Source organism: Anas acuta, chromosome 14 (genome assembly GCF_963932015.1).
Source record: "Anas acuta chromosome 14, bAnaAcu1.1, whole genome shotgun sequence".
NCBI classification, from domain to species: domain Eukaryota; kingdom Metazoa; phylum Chordata; class Aves; order Anseriformes; family Anatidae; genus Anas; species Anas acuta.
In genome coordinates this window covers 14,170,311-14,193,624 of record NC_088992.1, presented here as the reverse complement: position 1 = coordinate 14,193,624, position 23,314 = coordinate 14,170,311, and the positions used below count along the sequence as shown (strand labels likewise).

Sequence of the window (23,314 nt, the reverse complement as noted above, 5' to 3'; positions counted from 1 at the left end):
AGGCATCCAGATTTGATGGGGCTAAAATGAGCATGAAATATTACCATTTAATTTAATGGATTTTACCCCAGTGTGGGTCACTAATGGTACACATTGCCACCCACATTCTTTCCCGGTATGTGCTGAGTGTCCAGAAGCATCCTGGCAAAGTCCGAGGCTGTTTTTCAGAATGTATAGTATATTTTGGCAACATCAGTCCCTTTATTTCGCCCACTGGGCAAGAAGGCAGGACATTTCTTTAGCTTGTCACCTTTCATGCAGCATAAAGCTTTTGTTTTTTCTCGATGTGCTTTTTATAACATTAAGTTGGCAAACAGCTTGTTATTAAAAAAAAAAAAAATCTATTCTTGTAAATACGCCATCTGAGCCTTCCCACCCCAGACTGCTGACAAGTTCATAAACCAGCCGACCTGAGCAGGAGGGGGTACTGAGCATTGCGTTTGGAAGGAAAATGTTCCAGACGCATTGCCCATATTAACAGCTTCTCATGAGCAAAAAAGAAAATAATAGCATGTCTTCTTGATACCAAAGAGTGTGGTTTTAATTAGTATCATAGTTTCAGCTCTTTTTGTGGCAAGAGTTTGAGGGAATGCTTTTTAGACTGAATGCTCTAAACAGCTAGTAAACCCCAAGGAAAACATTAGATAAAAGTTACGCCTCAGCTTATACAAATATTTAAGTTCAGTCTGGGGGTGGAGGGGAATGAAACCCATAAACTGATTGTTTCACGGTTGCCCCGGTATGTTCATTTGGCAGCAGAGGAGCCATGGGATGAAATTGGTTCTTTTTCTCTGCTCATTTCCTATTGCCTTACACTGCATAATCCCTAACAATACCAGCATATGCCATCTGGCTTTGTTCTCCTTCTCAGTCAGCATTTTTGGATCCCCCCCAGTTGAAAACCTGCTTTGAATTTAGTCCTTCTTGTTTCCCATAATCACCTACAACGGGCATTACAAATGGGAGCAGGTTGTTGTTGTTCTCAGCTGGCACTTGTGACGAAGCACTCCAGAAACTGGGCTTGCTCCCCACTTTGGAGCTGGTTACGTTGCAGGCAAACAGATTAATCCACTGGGTTCAGAAGAGCAGCCTTTGGCTTCTTTATTTATTTATTGGAAGCTGCACACATGCCAGCTCTTTTGAGTGTAGGCCATCTGATGGAGCTTTCTCAGGAGCCCAAAGCCTTGTGTTTTCTCACTCATTGGTTACTGCATGTGTGTTCACAGCTAACGTTGGCCAAAGGGCTCAGAGGTGGTAGGGCAGGCTTCTGACAGTATTTCTTGTCACAGCTCACACTTTCTGAGGTCACCAATATTCTTATGGGCTGCTTACGAAAACTGGATGGGTTGTACAAGGAGTGACTTCTCTGTTAAAGGTGGCCTGCACCAGGGGAAAACAAACTGGATTGTGTTTCTTGGTTGGTTCGTAGTGTTATGTTAAGGAAGGGCCAAGAAAGATTTCTTTTTATTTATTTATTTATTTTCCCATGTTTTTTGCCTGTGGGTATTTGGTGTCTCTTAGCACATGTAGAAATACTAGCTTCTTTCATACGTAGGAGTTCACAGCAAAACACACGAGGTGACTTTTCATTTATAATGCAGGAACTCTGAATATTTGTAGTAATTCAATCTGGGGGGTAGGAAGAGCTAATGGTCACTTTGGAGGGGCTCTGAGCTGCTAACTGTGGTTCTTCTGGTGAGTCCTTTTGTGTTTTTTCTCTCTGCCTCCGCTTCTTTTATCCCATGCATTGAGATACTGATGTCAATGAAGTGGGGACTTGATGCTTTTCAAAGATAAGTCTTTTAAAGCTCCACAGCAAGGAATGGCAGACCAGGATGTGAGCAGGTGGCTGTTAATTAGCTTGGCCACCTCTAACTGCTCTTACTGTGTCTGTCCTTACTGCAAATTTGTGCTATCTAGAGTTGTGGGATGTTGCAGAGATTTCCTTTGCCTGTCTCTGCCCAGCCCTCTCATTAGGACAGTGTTTGCAAGAGGTCAGTGATCTGTCGGAAGCTTAAAGTGGATCTGTTGGCACCATTACCACATTACCAAAGCTCTGCCCCTTCCTTTAGGCACTGATCTGATTTCCCCTCACATAACACACAGACTTTGAAGATCCATCAGTGTCTTCTGGAAGATGGCAGAGCAGTCCCAGTGCTATTTGAGGGGTTGATGCCTCCCTCCACCGCTTACTCTGACGGGTGTCTGAGATGGGAGCCACGAGAGGCCCCGATTTGCATCGGGCACAGCTGGTGCCAGTGGCTGGTCCTTGGGATTGGGGCACCTCCTGATCCCCGGGGAGCGTTGCAGGGAATTTCCTGTGGTCCTGCAGCAGTCACCCATTGGATCACACGGTGTGGTCTGCACAAGTGCTGGTGTCCGTACCAGGAGTATTCTGCTCTCCCTGTTATAAAGGGAGAGGAGGGAACAGGCCTGTTTTTTGGACTGAACAAGGGCAGAAGAGAAAGGCTGCTTGCAAAGTTGCGAAGGAGGAGTAGAGGCTGCTTCTTGTAGACCATGGCAAGGGAGACGTGTTTTTTCAGAGCAGTATGTAGGAGCAGGAAAGGTAAGTAATGATTGGAAGGAATCCAAATGATTTGAGAAGAATGGGGAAAGGGCTGAGCATGTCTTAGATTTGATCCAGAAATTTCTTCAGAAGATGCTCCAAGCACTCCCACTGATGTTCTTCCACGGCTGGTTCGCCTTAGCTGGGTTGTGTATTTTCCGGATCCAACAGCAATATTGTTCCTCACTCTTTGTTGGTTGCATTTTGAGCACAGCTCCATCTCTCAGTGCTTGGAGACACTTCTTCAACCCTTCCAGGAAGGAGAAGCAGGGGGCAGGTGCTGGGGCCCTCTCTCCAGGGTGGGATGGGGCTCTGAGCACAGGAGCTGTCAGGACAACGTGGTTGCTGTCACTGGTCTGGTGTGTCGTGCTGCTGTGCTCATGACACTGTGAGCCTGCAGGAGATCCAGTGCCTGTAAATGGGGGCGAGCCCTTGTTCTGGGGCAGGATGTGGCTACGGAGGAAACTCCAGAAACAGGGGCAGAGTTAGAAAAGCGGTAGAAGGGGGTCTGTCCCAAGTATCATCCCCTGCCAGTTTATTTATGTTAAGGGAAAGCAGGGAGTGGTGGTGGTTGTGAAAAGCATGAGAAAAAGCTGCAGCTCTTTTCCTAGATGGCTGTGATGACCGAGTGTTTCTGGTTGATGATTTCCTCGACACAACTGCCAGACAGAAAAGCGCACTGCATGTCAAATCTGGAAACAAGTTGTGTCCCCAGAAGCCTCTTCTCATTTATATCAGTTCAGCTCCTTCAGAAGAATTGAAGCCAAAGTTTATGGGATGCTATAAAATGGGCAGTTTCCCACTAAAACCACATGCTGACTTGCACCATCTCTGTTTTGGTTTCCTTTCAAAAATCCTCAGTGACCCCATATACAAACATCCTCAGAAAATCATTACAATATTTATGCGTTATTTGGGAGAAAAATAACAATTTAATGAGCTTGCTTTTATTTCCGCTTTCCCTTTGTTTAATTTGAACGGTGGGAAAGAGCTGCTTGTGGCAAGGTAGGAACCCCGCTGGCTGTTTGGGGTGGCTGGAGCATTGCTTCTGCTCAATGACAGGTAACGCGGGGGCTTTCTGGGGACAAATTTGCTGCTGCTGTGCCTGCCATGCTGAAACCCTCGTGGCAGTCACCAAGCACAGATGAGCACCGCAGTGCAGCTCCTCTTGGCCCCGCAGCAAGGTAGTGCCAGGGTCCGGTTACCGGCTCTGGGGCTGGAGGTGGCACACTTCTGCCTCTCCTCCCTCTCCCGACTGCCACGGCCATGCTGATGCCGCTTACAGCATAGACCTGCCTCAGAAACGTAAGGCTTTCTCTGGTGTGATAACTGCTTTCCAAGCCAATATATTTCTTAATGTTACCAGAAAGTTGCTAATACCATATGGCAAGGCTCTCTGTATTTTTGCAGGACAACAAACAAATTGTTGCTAGATGCCAGACTGCTCTGGCAGAGCTTTATCACTGATTCCTGCCAGCAGTAGCCTTTAGGGGATAGTAATAATTTGGGGTTGTTTACATTACAGCTTTAAAATAGGGGTTTTCTTGAAGCATGTGTGTGTTTAGTCAGGAAAGTTGGCTAAAAAAACCTCTGACAGCATCAAAGAGCGAAGGCGCTTGTTACGGCCTTTGCATGCAGTCTTGGCCCTCTACAACACCCCTGGCCTTGCAGGAAAAGGAGCGTGTAGGGTTACAAGGGCTCGGGGTTATTCTCTGGGAGCCACCCTTTGTAGGACAGGGGATTTACCTGTCTGGGAGACACCAGGTGGATTCTCCAAAGCCTTGTTAGTGTGTTTGGATCCACTTTTTCACCAGTTGACTTGGATGGACACAAGGTCAAGGCTGAGGGCGAGCTTTCTTGAAAAGCCACCTTTGAAACACAAAGGGGCAAAACTGTTTGTGGGCAAACAATTTGTTTCTGTAAAGCCAGGGGTCTGCGCGAGCCTGAGAACAAGGACGGTCACGGATGGGCTCAGAGACTGGGGCCATTTGCCTACCTGAGGATGTCCTTCGTGGTCCTGGGTCTTCCCTGGTCCCTCCCTGTGCCAGAGCTTGTCACAGCTGCCAAGATGGGCCGAGCTGCTCTGGAGGTGCATGGTGTGGCAGGGGGGCACTCTGCCAGCTGTGATCTCTGTTACTCAGCAGTTTCGTGTATCGAGGGGTTGGTAGGTTGGTCCTCAGATCCAGCAGATGAGGTGCTTGCACTCCCCAGCTTGTATATTGAAAACTGTGCCTAACTGCATCTTGGATTTGGGGCAGGACTCCGAGTTTCACACAGCTTTGATGCTTATCCGGAATTTTTCCCAGAGTTGCACAGTGTTCGGGTTGCTTGGAAAAGGGACTTATAAAACCTAATGATTTCTAGGGCTGAATGCTGAACTGGCAACAAAAACACAAGCAGGAACAGTGGAGTGTCAGGTTTAATAACAGGCGCTTTGCGGATCTCTTTGTGATGTGTTCAATCATAAACTGTTCTGACTTGGCATCTCACTTGCAAACAAAACTTGACATGGCTTTTGCTGGATCTCGCTCAGATCTCATTTTGGACTGTGATCTGGTTCTTCATATAGGGTGGAATTGGTTCTTTTTTAAAATGAGTCGTTCCCAAGCTTTTATTCCCCTTTGAGTTTTAGTTTTAGTCATCTAAATAAACACCCCCAGCAGAACCTGGAGCCAACCAACCTCGAACCCTCTCGTACTTGGAATATGGACCTGATCTGAAACCAACCACAAGTGCCCAAAAATCCTGACTCAGAGCCTCCAGGACTGCAAAGGTCTTGAAACCATTGAGAAGACAATGCCAGTTTTCCTCCCATTGAGCGATTAGTTTTCTGCATTTGCCTAAGCAGACTTTTTTTTTTTTTCTGTGACCAGTGGAGAAAATTTTGATTTTTTTTTTTTTGTTCTGAAAACTTAGAAGCTGAGATTCTCATGAAATTAAAGGCACAAGTGGAAGCTAAAATCACCCTCCTCTATTGTCAGCCCCCAGACCACGAAGCTTTTGGTAACACTGCAGCCTTTCACGGCTGTTCCTTTCCTATCACTGGGCGAACTGAAACATTGCATTCAAGCTTCTGTGAATGCTGGGGGTATTTGCATCTGGTTCGCTTGCTGCAGTTTCACATCTCTGCAGTGCTGGAGAGGTGTTGGAGGGGCTGCTAGACATTGTTACAGGGACGTTGCTGTTGTACCGTTTCAAGTTATGCAGACACACGATAATTTTGTTGTGGAACTTCTCTGAAGCCAGCCAGACTCCAATATGCACCTTCCCTAATGGGCTGTGGTGATTTTTACCCTCCATTCTGAAGCTGTAGGTGGCATGGGGATGGAGCATCTCAGCTTGAGGGCTGCTCTGGGTTTGCATGCCCAGCGGGCAGGAGCCACGCTGGAACAACTCCTGTCCTTGAGGGCCGCCTGGGGCAGCCTTCAGATGCCAAGCGTTGCCTGGCTTTTCCAGGAATCCCTGCTCTGAATGGCACGACCGTGTAATGATTCCCAAGAAGCCATTTATGGCTGAACCCAGTGAAACTACTTTCCAGTGTTTATTACACTGAGGCTGCCTTGGCACAAAAGCAAATAGACCTAGGTGCTCAGTGGTTCCTTCAAAGTGGTCAGGGTTTGTGTGAGTTAACTGGGCCTTTGCGGCGTTAATGTTTGCTGTTAGCAATGGGCCTTGTCCTGGGTCTGTGTTTTTGGCAATTTGTTTACAGCAGGGTGTTACTTAAAACTTTCTCTGGAGGTGAAAAAGAAAGGGGGAAATGATGCCGGGAATGAATGCTGTGGAAGGAATTTAGATGTTCCGTGGCGTTGTGGGGTGGTGAGCAGCAGGTCTGGGTGATGCAGGGAGAGCAGAGTCATCTTGAAGCTCCGTGTATTCAGAGGCAGGAGAGCACTTCTGTGGATGGTGACGAATATTGAACAGCCATGAGGCTTGGGAAGTTTGCGCAGAGGATGGGGATAGCCAGGAATTGCTGGAGGTGTTTGAGCTTACTCAGTGCAGGAGACATTGAAGAGATGGAATAAACTTGCTTATGTGGAGAAGATGCCTTTATTTCGTAAATGGTGAAAAACTGCATCAATTCTTAACAGATTCTGGCCTCGGGGTGTGTTTGTGTATGTATGCTTGGATGCCAAACCTCTGAAGGCTGTTTGACCTAGAGGGTTGTGGTATTCGTGGCACTGCACGGACAGAGCTTTATGCCACCACATGGGCAGCTTACCAATGGCTTCCCTTTGCTGCTCAGTTCTCAAAGAACTCAGATTTCAAAGCACTGGCTGCTGAGTGTTCGTTTTACCTGCATGGTCTGATGGCTTTAGCTCACAGGTTTCATAGACTGAGGTTATTAAGCACATTTAAGCATGCACAATGCTGCTGGGCTTGGATTCCGATCTAGCTGCTCTGCCTGGCAGAGCACTCACATTTTTTGGGTTGGGCATCTAGCATCTGAAAAGAATGATGTGGGTATTAAGGTGTGTGCTAAGTCCTGCTGTGTTACCTTCACCTGATGCAATCTTCCAAGAACCTCAGGTGGATGTTGATCCTCTGAGGCTAACCAAAGACAGGTTTTGCTTTAACCAAACTGTGGCATCCGCTGTGCGCCCTGTGAGCCAGGGCTTCCTCGGCTGGTAGTGAAAACATCCAAGATGGGACTGGTGCTCGATACATCATTTCGTGGGTCAGGCCAGGTGGTCAAGAGGCCATCGTAGTCATGTTGGAGGCATGTGTCAGCACCTCCCGTTAACTTAGGCTTCTCAGTAATGGCACACTACTTTAAGTCAGGTGCTTGCTCAAAAAAAAAAAAAAAAAAAAAAAAAGGCAAAAGGTAGGTCCCTTTTGACAACCACGTGTCCTTTTGTTTTAAATATATATTTTTTTCTGGTTTTATGGTATGGAGTCCCGATTGTCTGTCTGGTCACCAGAGAGCTGTGTAATAAGTTCACAGATTTCTTGCAATTCCTCTCTAGCAAACCTCATGTTTCCCTTTAGAAAACCTTACGTATTTTTTATCTGAAGTACTACCAGTTCTGTCTCTCAGACTGGAGTTTTGCAAAGTCAGGGTTCACGTTGCAGACCAGGCTTGCGAGCTTGACATCTAAAGCTTTTTCTTAGCTTGTGGCAGAAAGCTGTATATCCCCTTCTGGACAAAAAATGCCACCTTCCTGAAAGCTATGTGATAATTTAATTTAATCCTTTCTGTGTTCAAGGAGCAAGTGTCACCATAAAGCTGCTAACATCCTGTCGTCTGTGTTTCTTGGTGATTGCAGCTGTGTGTCACATTGGAGTATTTCAGTTCCCTAGGGTTAAACATTAATTAAAATTATTGAGAGGGGGTGATCATCCCTGGTGAGCCCTGGTCATGCCTCACCCTGTTTGGGTGGAGAGGGTGTGCTGCATGTGCCTTGTGCAGATGCTTGTATCAAATTGCATTTAATTGCTTTCCTTAGATCATCTTGTGTCCCACATGCAATTTTTTTGGTCTTGAGAGCCTTTAAGATGGGGTGATATTTCTTCTAAATGTTACTTTGCAAATACGCTGATGTATTTAACAAGGAACAAAGCAATGTGGTCTTGTCTTCCCTAAGGGGATGCAGTTGAGATGTGCAGTCAGGTGGATCCAGCTGCTCAAGGACTGTTTCTGCTCGACTCTCAAGTGGGTTTTGGATGTGAAGTGAGCACAGAGTCTAATTCGTTAGTGGAGAATAAAAAGCTATGCTCCAACAGCAGCAAAAGACAGTCCATTTGGTGTGGCCATTACAATACCATTGTTAAGGCAATGAAAAGAATATCTTGCTTAAGTATGTTTTTGTCCCTGACATGTTCTTATGCTGTCTTTTGGGTGCTTAAAGAACGGTATTAGGTTTTCCTAAAGGAGAACAAGTCTTAAAAGCCTTTCATGTGTTGTTTGCAGTTACAGTTTTTTACATTTGTTGTTTACAGTTTGTCATTCACAGGCTGGAGCAAGTCTTGATGGTTTATGGATAGCACTTGATTTGAGTGTGGGCTTCTCCTTTTTCTTAGCAATATAACTTGATGTGAACAGAACTAATGCCATTCTGCAGATAATCAATGACCTTTCTTGGTCCTATATCCCACTGATTTAAACTCACCCCAGGGAAACTGGTGTCACTACCAGAATGTCAGCTGAATGGGATTGTGCCTGTTTGAAATGGCAACTTGGAAAGTCGGTACATGTTTGTTTAATGTGTGTAAATGTAGGATGTAGCAGGCCTACAATGAGGTCAGCAGCTGCTCTGGTCTGGCTTTTTTTTTTTTTTTTTTTTTCTCCAGTTATTGTCTAGACCTGATGTTTTAATCAAAAGTATTTAAGATTTCCTGTGGTGGCACAGGTCACCATATAATGAAGGGTGGATGACGCTGCTTTTACATACCTCATACAGAAAGTTCAGAACTAGCCTGTGGGTCTCAGTGGAGGATGCTCTAAAATGAAGCCCAGCATTGCACATAACCTAACAGGTGGTGCTTTGTATGGATGGGTAGCAATACCTTCCCACGTCTTCCTTCAGTTAGCACCTAGGGGCGTAAATTCAGCTGGATCAGGTGCAGGGAATGGTGGATGTCACAGATCTGCTCAGATGTCATGTCTGAAACCTGCCTGTGGTTTCACATCTCCTGAAGCCTAGCTTCCTATTGCAGGAGACCCAAAGTACTCACTTAAATTACATCCTCCTAAGTTTTCATAAAATTCATTTAAAGAGTGATTGACACTTCTTGTCATTAATAGTAAGTACACACAGTTCTCTGAGATGCAGTTAGGAATTTCTATTAACCAAATGTGCATCTTTCCAGATGAAGCCATCCTAATTTGCTCCAATTATGGATATGTGCCTCCCTGCCATGCTGTTAGCAATAAATTTGCCTGTGACAGAAGCAGCAGGTTAGGAGGCATGTCCTGACACAGCCACTGCCTTGCTGGGTTCATCCCTACAAGTACTTATTTCATCTCCGTATCCTTCTGTTTCTCCTGTGACAAAATGCTCTTTAAGGGTTGTACGAGGGTTGCTCAGAAAATACCAGTTAGAAAAGTGGAGTTTTTGAGTGAAATGTAGAAGGAAAGAAAAACTTGTAAACCCTCTCTTCCTTCCTTGGTTCTTGCAGTTCGTGCTGTGTCTGGCAGCTGGGCAGGACAGGGCTCTGCAAAGCCTGCAGGTCCCATCCCTCACAAGCAAGACTGTGCCCATATTTGCATTTATTTGCCCATATTTGCTTTCAGGAGTGCCTACAGTGTATGGGCAGGTGCGAAACATGGGCAAAACTAGTTTGAAACTGGGCCTGCAAATGCAGATGCACCTTCTTTGGAGAATCGCCTCTGCGGAGATTTTTGCATTACTTCCCCTGCTTTATGCATGCACTTAGATGTCCTGTGTACGTAATTAACCTCTCCGGTGCTCTGGCAGACACTTTTATTGAACTGCCCATCATGACTCCTAAGTATTTTCCTCAGAGGATTGTGCAGGTTCAGAGGCCAGAGAGCTGGAGGAAACGCGCATGGAGCTGAGTAACTCTTGGCAGTTATAGATGCAGCTTCCCTGATTTACAGCCCGGTCTAGGAGCAAGAATGCATTTGGGTCAAGAGGTGTCTCTGTGGTCAGGAGTCCTTGCCATAAATCCTGGATGCTGAGCATCAGGATGCTTTTGACAGATCTGTCCCGATAATGCCTATAAAGTGCACGAGTGTGGCTGCGCCCAGCTTACCGGCAGCCGCAGCACTGGGATCTGCCTTGCTGTGGGGGGATTTCTCCTACAGCATTGCCGGGGTTGTGGCTGCCAGCTGCTGTGCCCGCCTCATTTGTCACGCTTTCTGACCTGCGTTTAAAAGGTGTACGTGTGAAGGGGGAGAGGTGGGAGTGCTAAAAGCTGCTACGTTAACATAGCTCCTGCCTTACCTTCCTCCGCTCGGGATTTTCCGAGCCATGTGGGGCGAGTCTGGAGGCTCTGTGTGCTGCCCATCTGTTTGACTTTGAGCTGAGCTGGTGCAAAAACACTGAAGTAATATGCTTGCTGAAAATCACACGCCACTGCGTACTTGCTGCGTAAACTGCTCCGGGGTTTTATAGGGGGGTATCAGTGATGCTGGGTGCACTGGCCTTTGGTCCTCAGCCGGGGATGGTCAGGGAGGCTCTCTGGGAGTCCTGAGCTGGACATTTCCTGAAAATGTAAGACTTCCATGCTGTCACTGCTCTGAAATTTAGAAAACAAAGGGCAGGATTTCTTCTGTATAATGCGGCGCGCGAATCTAACAGTGCCAGCATTAGAAGGGAATTCTCAGCAAGCCTTTGAAATAATTGTTGTGCTCCATGGGGGGACCTCTCACCTGGGGTGGTGTGAGAGCCCAGCACCGTGGGGTAGCGCTGCTTGGGAAACGTCTGTCTGCAGAGGGGGAGGGAGGGATGCAGAAAAGGTCCGTTTTCAGGGATTTTCCTGGAAAAAAAAGGTAGGCAAGTGTCCCACTTGGACACCTTTTGCTTGAGTAGCAGCTTTCCCTCCTCCTGGGTCCTGGCTCTGCATGGGGGGCTCGTGTCTCCATGATTTCACTTAGAGCCTGGAGGGGCTGAACTTGCAGGGAGGTGATAATTAGGGGAGTCATCCCCGTCTCTCCTGAAACGCTGAGTGTCACAGCGTCCTGTGCCAAGCTGGCATTCCTGGGTCCTAACAGGCACGTTTCATACGGCTGCTTGTTTGTCATTATTTGCAGCCCATCACCAGTGCTTTCAGTCACCCCAGCCTTACTCCATGAGCTCCTAATTTCAGCATGGTTTGGTGGGGAGGGGAGGGAGGTGTTTTAACATAAGCTTAGTGAACAACAGCTTAACACAGCATTACTCACAGGGCTTAATTTGCGCCCTGATCTCTGCGAACAGAGAAACCTTTCAGTTTTTGGAGGCATCTCTCACTGCTCCGTGTCGTTATCCGAGCCGTTTGTGCAAGCTTATTGTTGCCGTAAAAGCCAAGGAAGTTTGGATTTGCCGGTGCCCACTGAGCCAGATTTGTGAAGCATAAATGAGAAAACCTGCCCTGGCCTCCCTTTCCCATAAAAAGCTGCTCAGGTGGCTTAGTGTTGCGGGCTAATAGGGAGGAGGAGGAGGCGGCTGCTGCACCTGCTAATGCTTTGGCTCAGGCTGGTGGCACAGAGGCTCCCGCGAATTCCCCCTGAGCAGCAAGCTGTTAGTGGCAGTAATGCCTCGCTCAGAGCCGCGCTCCTGCTACAACAACAAAGAGCCCTTTGATCCTTTCCATTTGGAGAACTTAAAACAAGAAAGCAAAACTACAATAAGACCAAGTTGGGTCATAAAAAAGGAGAGCGGGAGAGAAGGAGCACCACAGCGCTCCGGAGTGTAATTGTAGAAGCAGCAAATGCTTTGGCACTTAATTCTGCTTTAGTGTCAGTTCAACATGTTTCACGTTTAATACTGGGGAGGCCATCGCCAAATGCTCTGCACAAACAATCCAGTGCTCCTCGTTGGTGAGTTCGTGGCACTCGGAGAGACCCTGGCTCACATGCAGCTCCCTTAACTCCGCGGCCTTCCGCTACACGCGGGGTGAAGCTGGCCCGGGGTGGATAAACAGTTCCGCAGCACAGAGATCCTTTTCTGGACTTGGAGCGGCTGCTGCTGCCCGAGCCCTGCTTGATAAAGAGATTGCCACAGCTCCAGCTCACTGCCACACCACTGGGCGCATCCAGAGCCGGTGCCCGGCTGTGAATTCCTGGAGATGCCCCGCTGAAGCCATGGCTGCACGCTGCCCGCCTCACTGGGTCTGTCCGTGTCTCACCCTCAGGGCTGTGCTCTCTGTCACCTCTTCGCAGGCCTGCCTGATGCTTGAGAGTTTTCTGTGGAGGGTGGATTTTAGGTCAGGCATTTTGGAAGAAGTTTATCTCAAGTCTGGCTAACAGCTCCCGCGTCGTCTCACAGGGATTGGGGGTGTGTTTAAAAAAGAAAAATCTTTATTTCTCTGGAAAGAGCTGAGGTCTCAGGAGCTGAGCATTGGTGTTGGTGCAAAACCGAAGCTCGGTCCTGCAGGTCTTTCTGCGAGGCAGTTGTGGGCTGTGTCACGGCCACTCGTCCCAAGGGAGCTGGGGCACAGCACCCGTGTGGGGCTGGTGGTCCTGCTGGGCAGGGATGCTTCCTGCAGGGAGGGGATGCTGTACACACTCTGCTTTCAGTAAAAAAGGAGGAGAAAGGCCTAAGCCATTACGCCATATTGAGCTTTTCTCTTTAAAACTTCATTTATTCACATAACTGCCTGCAGACTGACCTCCTCCAGGCAGGCAGGTGCCAGCAGGCTGCAGAGGCAAAAGGGGCTGAGCGCCGCTGGCTGAGCTAGCCCCGCTCCTCAGCCTCAGGAGAGTAAAAGACAGGAGCAGCCTCAGTGCTGCTGAGGTCTGTGTCCTCCTGGGGCAGGGTCTCAGCTGGGAGCTCTGCAGGTAGATTCCTCTCCCTGCATTTTGTCTGTCTGCACCCCTCATGCCAGCCCTGCTCTGGGCTGCCAGGGCACTGGGGCTGGGTGCAGGTCCTCCCCCGCTGCTCAGCAGCTCCTGCCCAGCTGCGAGGCTCTCAAGAAGTCCTGTTTATTTTAAAGAATCAGTTCAAAAGATAAAACTCTGTGTTTTGAAGGGTGAGTGCTCTGCAAGGTGCATCCTGACAGCGAAGTATGTATGAAATGCAGCTTGGCAGCATCTCCCCGCTGACGTTGCAAGAGAGGTTGCAGCCCCATATTGGTGGCAAACAACTGCATTGAGAGCTCTCAGAGAAGGGCAGGCTGCCTTGTCACCGGCTGTCTTGGCCTGAAAGCCACTCACACGTGGTGAGAGCTGTCTCCCTTTTCCATCCTTCTCTCCCATGGAGGAGAGAAGGACCAAGGCAGCAGTCTCCATGAGTGTTGGGCTGCTGTTTTAACAGGGACGTGATGAAATGATTGGCACCCGATAAAAACAAGGTGACAGAAAATATTGAAAACCCTTATAAATTGTTATTTTGCCCTAATAGATTACTGTGGGTCCAGCTCTCCATGGTGTAGGTAACGTGTGTGAGTGATTTATGCTCTATTGGGGATTATAACAGATGCTGTAAAATCATCTTGTAAGTATTTGAAAATCATTTGTCTGTCTCTGACATGTCTTAGCACGTACAGGAATGCTCTGTTTGGGGAAGAGCAAGGTCCTTATCCTGAATTTATCTTGAAGTACTTGTAAATGTTGCTGTAATTTCATGTTATCAAATCATTTAGCTCTTCCTCTTCCAGAACGAAGTTATTTTATCTCGTGTACCTTGTTTACTTCAAATTAGCCCTGAGGTTGGCCTGAAGTTGCACCTTGTTATTCCTACACCTCCTGTCTCCGTCTTAGCCTCTGTCGGCAAATTTGAAGGTATAAGTAAATACTTCTCTGTTATGAATAGAATAACTTCCCCCTCCTACACACACGTTTTCTTTTAATTCCAGTCTTCGTTTTCCATGAGAAACTGACATTGCAGTGCAAGCGGAAACCTCCCAAATTGCATGAAAACGCCTCAATTCTCCTAGCAACAAGGTCAGGGCTCAAAGCCAGGACCTTTCTGCAAGCGCGAGGGAAACAGCCGTTCCAATTACCTGCTGCCCCTGCAGTACAAATTCGGTCGGTTCATCAGCACCTGGTTTTGGGTGGATTTGAAAGCCAGCCATGGTATTGTTTAAAAGTTCTCCATTCATTGGTGAAAGGTTTCTAGTGGGCTGAGCCCTGAGAAACCTGGGGCTGGTTTTATGGCCTCACATTGAAACCTGGTGGAACCCTGTGGTGTCAACTGATTTCCCCCTTCCCCACTCATGTGGCTTTGATCAAACCCAGGGCTTGGAGAATGACCCCCCCAGGAACTGAAACCACAGTGCTTCGCCTAGTTCTGCCATTCATTAATGCATTTGTAACCTTCAGATTGCAGATGATGAAATTAGGACCTTTGTGCCTGGCCCAGGATGGAGTTTGCTGTTGTATGGCACAGTTGGCTCTGTCCCCGTAGGCGTGCAGACCCCTGGGTTAGCTGTTTGATGCTAAAGGAAGTCATCCAGTGCCATTTTTCAAACCTTCTCCCTGTTACCATCCTGTTCTGTTGTGCAGAACTTGCCGTGATCTCTCCCGCCCTCTTAATGAGACCTACATGTGGTAACGAACCCCCTCAGACAGGATGGTTCTAGGTTAGCACCACATGTTGCTGCTTGGACTGTTGGTGCTTCTCTCCTGCCCCTGCACACCAGCTCCCCCGGAGTGCACCAAGCTGCTGTGGGTGTGCAGGGCTTCAGGGAGGCTTTCAGGATGCAGCAGCAGCCTGGCCCCACGGAGCTGGCCATGGGGAAGGGGCTCGTTCCCCCAGCATCGTGCCCACAGCAGCCCTGTGAGGAGGGGCTGGGCACTGTTGCTTCTCTGTTCCCCCAGGGACAGAAAGGTCTGGCACTGGGGTGTTTGTGCAGAGAGGGATGAATTTAATCGTAAGCATGGGCCTGCAGAACCCAAAGCCCCTTACTTGACTTTGCTGGGCAGAGTCTGTAAAACACACAGGGCTGATATAATATCCAGGGCTGAAGTGAGCCTGTGTCTACACAATATCTTCTGATGCCTAAAACAAAGCGCTGGTGCAGGAGGCACTCGGTGTGTGATGTGGTCTAGGTGCACACCAGTAAATCAGCAGTTAAAGGACAAAGCATGTCTTCTGGCAGAGGACTGCAGGTGAGAAGAATTTCTGCTGTGCATAACAACTTAAACGTGCTGTTGGGTGATGCTGGAACCCCCTCCAGCGCTGTGAGTGCTGTGCAGATTGGAGTCCTGAATCCAACCCGAGACTGATATGTTGTCACACTCCAAATTCAGTTCTGGGACTGGCAGAAAGCCTCCAAGCTGAGGAGAACCCATCTTGCCAAAATCTCAAACCAGTGAGCAGTTTGAGGTCTGGGTGCTGTCCCATCACGGGCCCGTGGCAGTGACGGGGAGGTGTGTTTGCATTAGGCTGCATCTGAATGGTCCTGGCACTGCGGGCGTTTTGCTCCCAGGTGGTCAGGGAACAGCTCTCACACTCAGGAGCATCTGACCTCCAGTGCTGCATTCAGTCCTGGCTCCCTCTGTGAAGAGGAAAGCTATTTAGGGGCATGCTGTGGGGTGGATGTGGTGCCCAGGACACCGCTGTCCCTAAGCTGTCCCCAAGCTTCATTGGCTTTGGGGTGCAGGAGGTGTGTAGGATGCAGACCCATCCTGAAGGGCTGCTCCGACATGGGAATCCAAGTGGGGTCGGCTCGTTCCAGGAGCCCCATGCGCCATTTATTTGCCTGCTGTCATGCCTGGGAGGCTGGGGGAGTGTTCAAAGCACTCAGAAAGCTTAGAGAAAGGCTTATAATAATTTTAGAGGGATTTAGGTAGTTGTGGACACAGCTTATAAGGTATTTTTGGAAATATATCAAAAGTGAGCAGTAGAAGCAGAAGCACCGTTGTTTGGCCCATGTGAATTTTTTTTTTCTTCCCCTGATCTTGTATGAGGTTTCCCTGGAACGAGTTCAATTCATCCTCCTTGCTAGTGGAATATGCAAAGCGAAATGTCTTGCTTTGCTTGCAGTTGAAGGAGCTGGACTGGATAAACTGTTGTCTTTGAAAAATCTCCCCTCGGACAGAAGTACTTAAGAAAAACACATAATGGGTGATCTTATGTTTTTTAATCATTTCTATTTGAGCTGATGTTTGTTACTGCTCCGATTTATCAATGTCGAACCAAAACAACAGTCCAGATGTGATGATTTTATTTATGCCAAATTGGGTTTTGGTCACTGTGCTTGCATTTGAATAATGATTAATGATTTTTTTTTTTTCTTTTTCAGCCTGATGGCACCAGCAAGGAGTGTGTCTTCATTGAAAAAGTCCTAGAAAACAACTATACGGCACTGATGTCAGCAAAATATTCAGGCTGGTATGTTGGATTCACCAAAAAAGGGAGGCCACGAAAAGGGCCCAAGACCCGGGAGAACCAGCAAGATGTACATTTTATGAAGAGGTACCCAAAGGGGCAAGTGGAGATACAGAAACCTTTCAAGTACACAACAGTCACCAAGAGGACTAAGAGAATACGACCCACCAACCCCAGTTAAAAATAGACAAAACAGTGTCACAATAATAAACCACAAAAAAAAACTGCACCAGAGGAATATTTTTACATTAAAAATAAGGAAGAAGCTCTATTTTTGTACATTGTGTTTAAAAAAAAATAAAAATAAAAAAAATTAATAAAAGACTAGATGGCAAACGCTGGGGAAAAGCTGTTAGGGATTTATTGTGACTTGAAAAACAAAATGAACTGCTCTATTTAAATTGACTTCTTGTTGTTGATGACACACAGGTGCTTATTTCTCTTTTTGGAAAGGACAACTTTTCAAGCATATCCCCAGAGGAAAAAGTAATTATTAAAAATAAATAAATAAAACCAAAGAAAACCAAAGTTCTTTCCCAAAGTTACTGAGACCCTGCCCTGAAAATTGCCAGTTTTGCAGTAATCTATTTATTGTCTGCTGCAAGCTGGACCGAGACAAGATGGTGTGTGCCGCAGTGACTGAGTTTCCGTGGAGTTCTCGACGCATCGATCTTCTGTAACCTTTCTGACGACATAAGGTGTCACGGCTCCGTGATCCTGCATTATGCTCAGTTCTGGAGAATGCTGCTAAATACATTCAAGTGACTACAAAATGACCTAGTACACCAATGATAAGGGAATATTTTAAAACCAGCTATATTATATATATTATATATATATAAGCTATTTATTTCACCTCTCTGTATATTGCAGTTCCATGAACCAAGTATTACTGCCTCAACAATTAAAAAATTATTTAAAACACATGTATATATTTTTGCTGTTCATGCTTCTTTCCCTTTGCTGAATAGTGGTGTTTTTATTTTTTTGTTTTTATTTTATTTTATTTTTTTTTGGATGAACATTTACCCTTGATGTGAGGGCTATACAGTATGTTTGAGATGGTTTCCCCACTATAAACATCATTGCTAATTTAATTCTGTGATTCCTCCTTTTCCTCTAGATTGTCTTCTTTCTTCTCCCTCATTTCCAAAAGGGAGAAATCTTATGTGGGGTGATGGGCTGATGTGCTGGAGTTTTTCAAGAGCAAGGCTTAAATTTGATACTTTTCAGTACACCAAATATTTCCTAAAGCTTTGGCCAAGGAGAAGGTAAACTGGAAAATTAGCATATGACTCAATTAACATGTTCTTACGTGTAGCTCGTGTTTCCTTCACAGGAGTTTTTGAGAGGGTCTATTTGTTTCCATGGAGTCGACATGATTCAGTATTCTTCTATCTTTTAAAACTCTCCCTAGACCTAGCAAAGCCCCAAACAGACCCATTCCCTCCTTGCCCTGTTCCCCAAGCCTCTCGCTGATTTGCTTTCCTCCTCAGCACAGCCAATTTTCCTTGCAAGTGTTTTGCAGAGAATTTGGATGCTGTAAAGCCACGTGTAAACATGAAGCGCTGCTCCCTGTTTGCCAGCAGCATGTACTGACCCACCTGGTGGGGTGGGTGAGACAATATTAAATAGGGACCAGCAAAAAGGTGGAACAATCGACCTTAAATCATTGCCGAAATGACAACCGAGCCCCAGAGAAGCTTTAAGGAAAAGCTCTCTTGACTTTCTTCTTGCAGTGTGCGCACGTTGCTGCACTACCCGGTTCCAGCCAGGGCTCCAACTGCTCAGAGCCACTCAGAAAGCTTTTTCTTGTTAATCAGAGGAACGGCTCTCCCAAGAACAAGCTTTCTCAAGATAGCTTTGAGAGCTGCAGCCAAATCCTGCAGATCAAAGCCGGTTGGGGAGATGGTGCAGATAAGCATGCAAACTTGAGGATGCTTATCTGAGCAAATCTCCAAACCTCGCAAGCCTGGAGAAAAATGAACAATGCTGAGCGGGGTCACTCCAAGCTGCTCAGCGAGAGGCTGGGCAGCCTTACAGGTGATGCCCTACCCGTGTCTGTGGGCAGTGGCTCGGGCAGCCCATTTTCCAGTGGGAGCCACTCCTGACCCACCTGGGGACCAACACCGAAGTGGGACCTCGCTGTCTGATGGCACGGTGGTGGATATGGTTGGTGGGGGCTGGAAGGCTTTGCCAGCTTTGCCTTCAGATTGATTCACGTGGGAGAGATTTGGGGAGAGTTCAGAGAAGCTCTGGGGGTGGGCGATGGGGAGCGGCTGTACATTTGCTGTGTGAGTTCCTCCAAGAGGAGAAACCCAGTAGCTTTCCAGAGCAAGAAAGGGTTTATGGATGCCTTTCTTCTCCTTGAAATACAGCCATGGCCCATAGCACTGAGGATCGCTGTCAGCACGACAGGGTTTGTTTGCCGTTGGGGAAATCAGAAGGGGTGGAGGCAGTGAGTGATGGAGAAGGGCTGGGCAGGAGTCTCCTGTGAGGCCAAGACCAACTGGGGAAGATCTGCTCCCTGTCCCGCAATGCCCACAGGAAGGGGTTTGGAGTCTGGCAAGTGCGAACTAGGGGCTGTGCATTGGCAACAGGGGCCTCTGACACTTGTGGTTTGCAGAAATAGTTGGTGGATGGCAGTGAGGTGGGCTCCTCAGGCTGTGAAAAGTCACTGTGGTGAGAAGATGGCGTTGCTCCCCTGGGTTAGGTGCCTTCAGAGAGCTCTGTTGGCTGAGGATGGTGTGTGCTGCGTATGTGTGTTTGAACATCCGCTCCTCACGCTTCATTAAAACAACAACAACAAAAAGCAGCAGGATAGATGAGACGATTTCATCACCAGGCTGCCTTCAGAGCACCTTCAGGAAGGGCAAATGGGTGCTCGGGAGCAGAGACACTCAAGAAATGAGAAGAAATAGGGGAAATCCACCACATGCCAAGAGCTGGGCAGGCCGATGCCAACGGCCACCGGGCACCTGGTGGTTCTAGGCCTGGGTCATGCCCCATGGTTAGGCCGGAGGTTGCCAGTGATCACCAGCAGCCCCGCTCTCTGTGGAGAAGAAGCTTTTCTGCGTTTATTTCTTCCTTTCAGAAATTCTTCAGGCTCCCTGGATATGATCTGCGGTTCCCTTTGTAGGCTATTACCTTTCATTTACTTTATAATTGAAAACTGTTAATGAGGATTTAATTACTATTGTGGAAATAACCTCAATAGCAAGGGGTGTAGCGCTAGGCGATTGCTCGAAGCAACTGATGGCATGAATGTGTGTGGAGCTCTGGGTGGGCACATTTTAAACAAATACACGGCTTAATTGAAGTTCATAATAGCAGATTGTAACTACGGCTCGAGGAATACGGCTAGATGTGCAGCGATGTTTTCCTAGCTGGGATCAGATCGTGGCATGGTCTGGGAACGCCATGGTTGGGTTGGTCATGGAGCTGGGTGCAGGTGCTGCAGGGCCCACGGGCATGCCAAAATGTGAGTCTGTCCTAGGGGGGACACTTTGTAGGTCCAGAGAACTTTTTTGTCAATATGTTGAGTGATTGGCACAAACTGGACTGCTGGCTGGGGAGACCTTCTGTGTGGTGGCTCTCCTGGTGGTTCTCCTGTGCTGGTCCCATGACAGTGATGGGTCAGTGGTCCATGCCCAGCTGGGCTCTGAGGCTGTCCTGAGCAGAGCCCAAGCCCCAGGTGAAGCACTGGAGCTCTGCAAAAGTCTGGATTCTGGTCCAGATCTAAACTTTGCACTGGTGTGCTTCCCATAGCACCTCTTGTCTGAGGGGCAATGAGGAGGGAAAGAGTCTGGATAGAAACAGGTCCAGCTGTCACTGGGGCAGATACAACCCAACTAAAGGATCTCGTGAACTGCTGTCTGTGCTGTGCTAAGATCAGCCTTTCCCTTTTCAACTCGCCTTCCATGGAGCTCTGGGCAGAGAAGGGTGCAGCAAACCTTCACCACAGCTTTGTTGCACCCTGCCTGGGGCTCAGCACCAGCCAAGAGGCCAAGGAGTGTCCGGGTCCCCATGCAAGGTGCCCAGGTGAGCTCGGCTAACCCCAGCAGAAGCTGGTTTGGTGTTCCCTGCTCAACAATGGCATATTTTTGTTCTGCGTTGTTGAACAAACACAGCTGTCATTGCAGGCTTGGCCCCACCAGGCTGGGCTGTAGAAGATGGTCAATCGATTTGTCTCCCTGGGGAGACTTTGTCCACCAGCAAAGCTCTGACACTGGGTTGGCTCTAGGTGGGATGGGTTGGCTAACACAAAACACATGTGAACTTGGATGGAAGAGCACGCTGCCTTACCGTACCTAGCTTTGGAAAATAAGGTTGTGTTATGTGAAGAAGTGCATGTGTGTGGAGCAGTGCTGGTTCTTTAATCTCCAAGGCAGGTACCTGCCTACAAAGAAGGAGGAGGTGTGTGGATGCCGGTGAGACTGTGAACAGCCTGCAAAGCCCTTTGCCTGCCCCGGTCTCCCTCGCTCAGCCCTTGGCAGTGGCAGAAAGGGAAGGACAAAGCCTGGGTGACCCTGGGGAAAAACTTTTCTCCTCCATTCCCTCTCAAGGCATTAAACATTGCAATTTTTGTCTACTCCAAGGGAAAGCAGGTATATTCCTATGCATAATTTCCTGATTTACTGCCAAAGGGTGGAAGTTTACACTTAAGATTCACAACAGCTGTTTAAAGTGCCGCTGTCTCGTGCCAGCCATACCACCTGAATGGCCAAGGGATATATATAAAACTTCAATTATTTTTTGAATGTTTGTTGTTATTCATTTGGAGACGGATGAGAGGAGATTCCTCACGAATGATGTAACCTACGTAGACTCTGTTATTTCCAACGGTGTGAGCTGAAAAATTAGGGAGGAAAAATCAGGTCAAACTGAAACTTTTCTTTTTTAAGTGAGACAAAGTACTGGGTGGAGAGATTTGGGTTTACCAAAAACATTTAATTCAACCTATTTAACAATTTACTTCTTCTCTTAAGTGTAGATGATTTTGTAGGTAAAAAAAGACAGAGACAAATCAGAAACTTCACGTTGAAAACAAAAAACAATATTTGGTGTTGAAAGAAATTTCCCCTGCTTATTTTTCAGTGGAAACTGATTTCAAAATATCCAAAGAGATTTGAACTCCCCCCTCTAAAATGCTGTTCCTGTGGCAGTTTGTCTCTTCAGCAAATGCCACCCCACTCCAAGCACTGGTGTGCCCTGTGTGAAGACACCCAGAGATATTCCTTGGAGCCTGTGGCCATCCCCACGTCCCCAGCCCTCCTGGGTTAGCCATGCCTTGCTTGTTCCTGCTGTTCCTCCACCACCACCCACTTGTCTCCAGGACATGAGTCCCAGCTGATGAGGCTTCTCCAGCAATTGTAACCAGAGGAAAAGAGCTCATAGCATGTTTTACTTTACCCCATGGTGTTTTAGCCTCATGTAGGAGGGCACAATACCTGTGTGGGGTTATGGATCCAAAAGGCCATGGACCATGCCAGGCTGGGAGCCCCGTGGCAGAGCACATGGGTGGTGGGGGTCCTGGTGAGACCAAAGGGATGGGGCCAGGGAAAGGCATGAAGACCCCAAGTGCCCCTCTCCTAGCCCAGCATCCCAAACCTGCTCAGCCTGGCTGCATTTGCACCTGATAGAGCAAGGGAAGTCCTTTTGCTGTCAGAGCAGGCAATTCTGAAACTGCATCCTGAGTAAGCTGGAGGAGCTGTGGGAATCTTGGGAGAAAGCTGTAATTTGGAGATTTCATCCCAAAACTTTCGAGCTAAGGAATCTGGAGGAATGCAGCTCTATTGGGGTGTTGCTGTCCCTTGTCACCATCAGTAGCTGGAAGAAATCTGCCTTCAGCAACCTTGGCATGGGCAAAGAAGAAAGGGAGAAGGCAATGGCTTTTGGGGCATTTTGTGATGCTTCCCAGCTTGAAGCAAGCCCTGTCCTGGGCTAGCTGGGAGCCAGCTGTCTACTTGAGGGATGTTGTGTGCAAAGACAGGAGGAAGCAGTGTCAGGAACCATGGAGCAAAGCGATGGTGTGAGATAGGCCATGGCCCAGGGCACGTAAGTGATTAGTGCATTAGTTTCTGGGAGGTAGCACATGTTACTTTGATCATATGACCGTATTTGCATGAATCAGAATGTAAAAATCTTGGCTGGAGTTTACAAAGGAGCCTAAAGGAATTAGCTGCCTATCTATCCATGTATCTGACACAGGCAAATAGTGAAAACCCTTCCACTCCTTCATGGCACTATTATTTCCCAAGGAGAGTCAGCTACGTGGAGCTTAAATGTTGTTTACAGCGATGGCAGGCTTTAGGGCTGTGATCATCTCTGCTCGAGAGTTTTCAAAAGGATAAAATGAGCCTCCTATTATAAGGGCTGAAAATGATCCTAAATGAATAACACACATGCAGCTTTTGCAGGCACACATTTTTGAGACATTGGAAATGTTGGCACATGCAAACAAACAAAAACACATGTCTCAGGTCTCTGGTTTTCATAGATTTCTGCATGCCATGACATTTCGAGGGGTGGCATTGCCAAGAGCTAACGAACCAGATTCCCCAGCTTGGCTCGCAGAGCTGGCTCGGGGACACGGGGACCATGAGGGGAAGCTTTGGGCTGGGAGGGGAGCACCCAGCAGAGCCCTCTGTGGGTGCTGCTGCCCGCGGGGGAGGCAGCAGGAGGGAGGCCATCCTCTTTGCCTCCCACGTGAGCAAGGTTTGCAGTGAGGAGGCTCTCAGGAGGCACCTGAGACTGGGTCTAACACCCACATCTGCTTGAATGCCAAGAGGGGACGGAGCCTGCGTGCTCCGGT

General features: G+C 47.8%; 1 protein-coding gene across 3 annotated transcripts in view; it reads left to right on the top strand.

Moving 5' to 3' along the window:
• Positions 1-17,426, top strand: part of FGF18 (fibroblast growth factor 18) — a 70,581-nt gene extending 53,155 nt beyond the window's left edge. For all 3 annotated transcript variants that reach the window (XM_068698402.1, XM_068698401.1, XM_068698403.1), the window contains one exon: positions 16,415-17,426. In XM_068698402.1, coding sequence (XP_068554503.1) covers positions 16,415-16,681 — 267 coding nt within the window. In that variant the 3' untranslated portion in view covers positions 16,682-17,426. The remainder of the gene's footprint in view (positions 1-16,414) is intronic.
• The last annotated feature ends 5,888 nt before the right edge of the window (positions 17,427-23,314 follow it).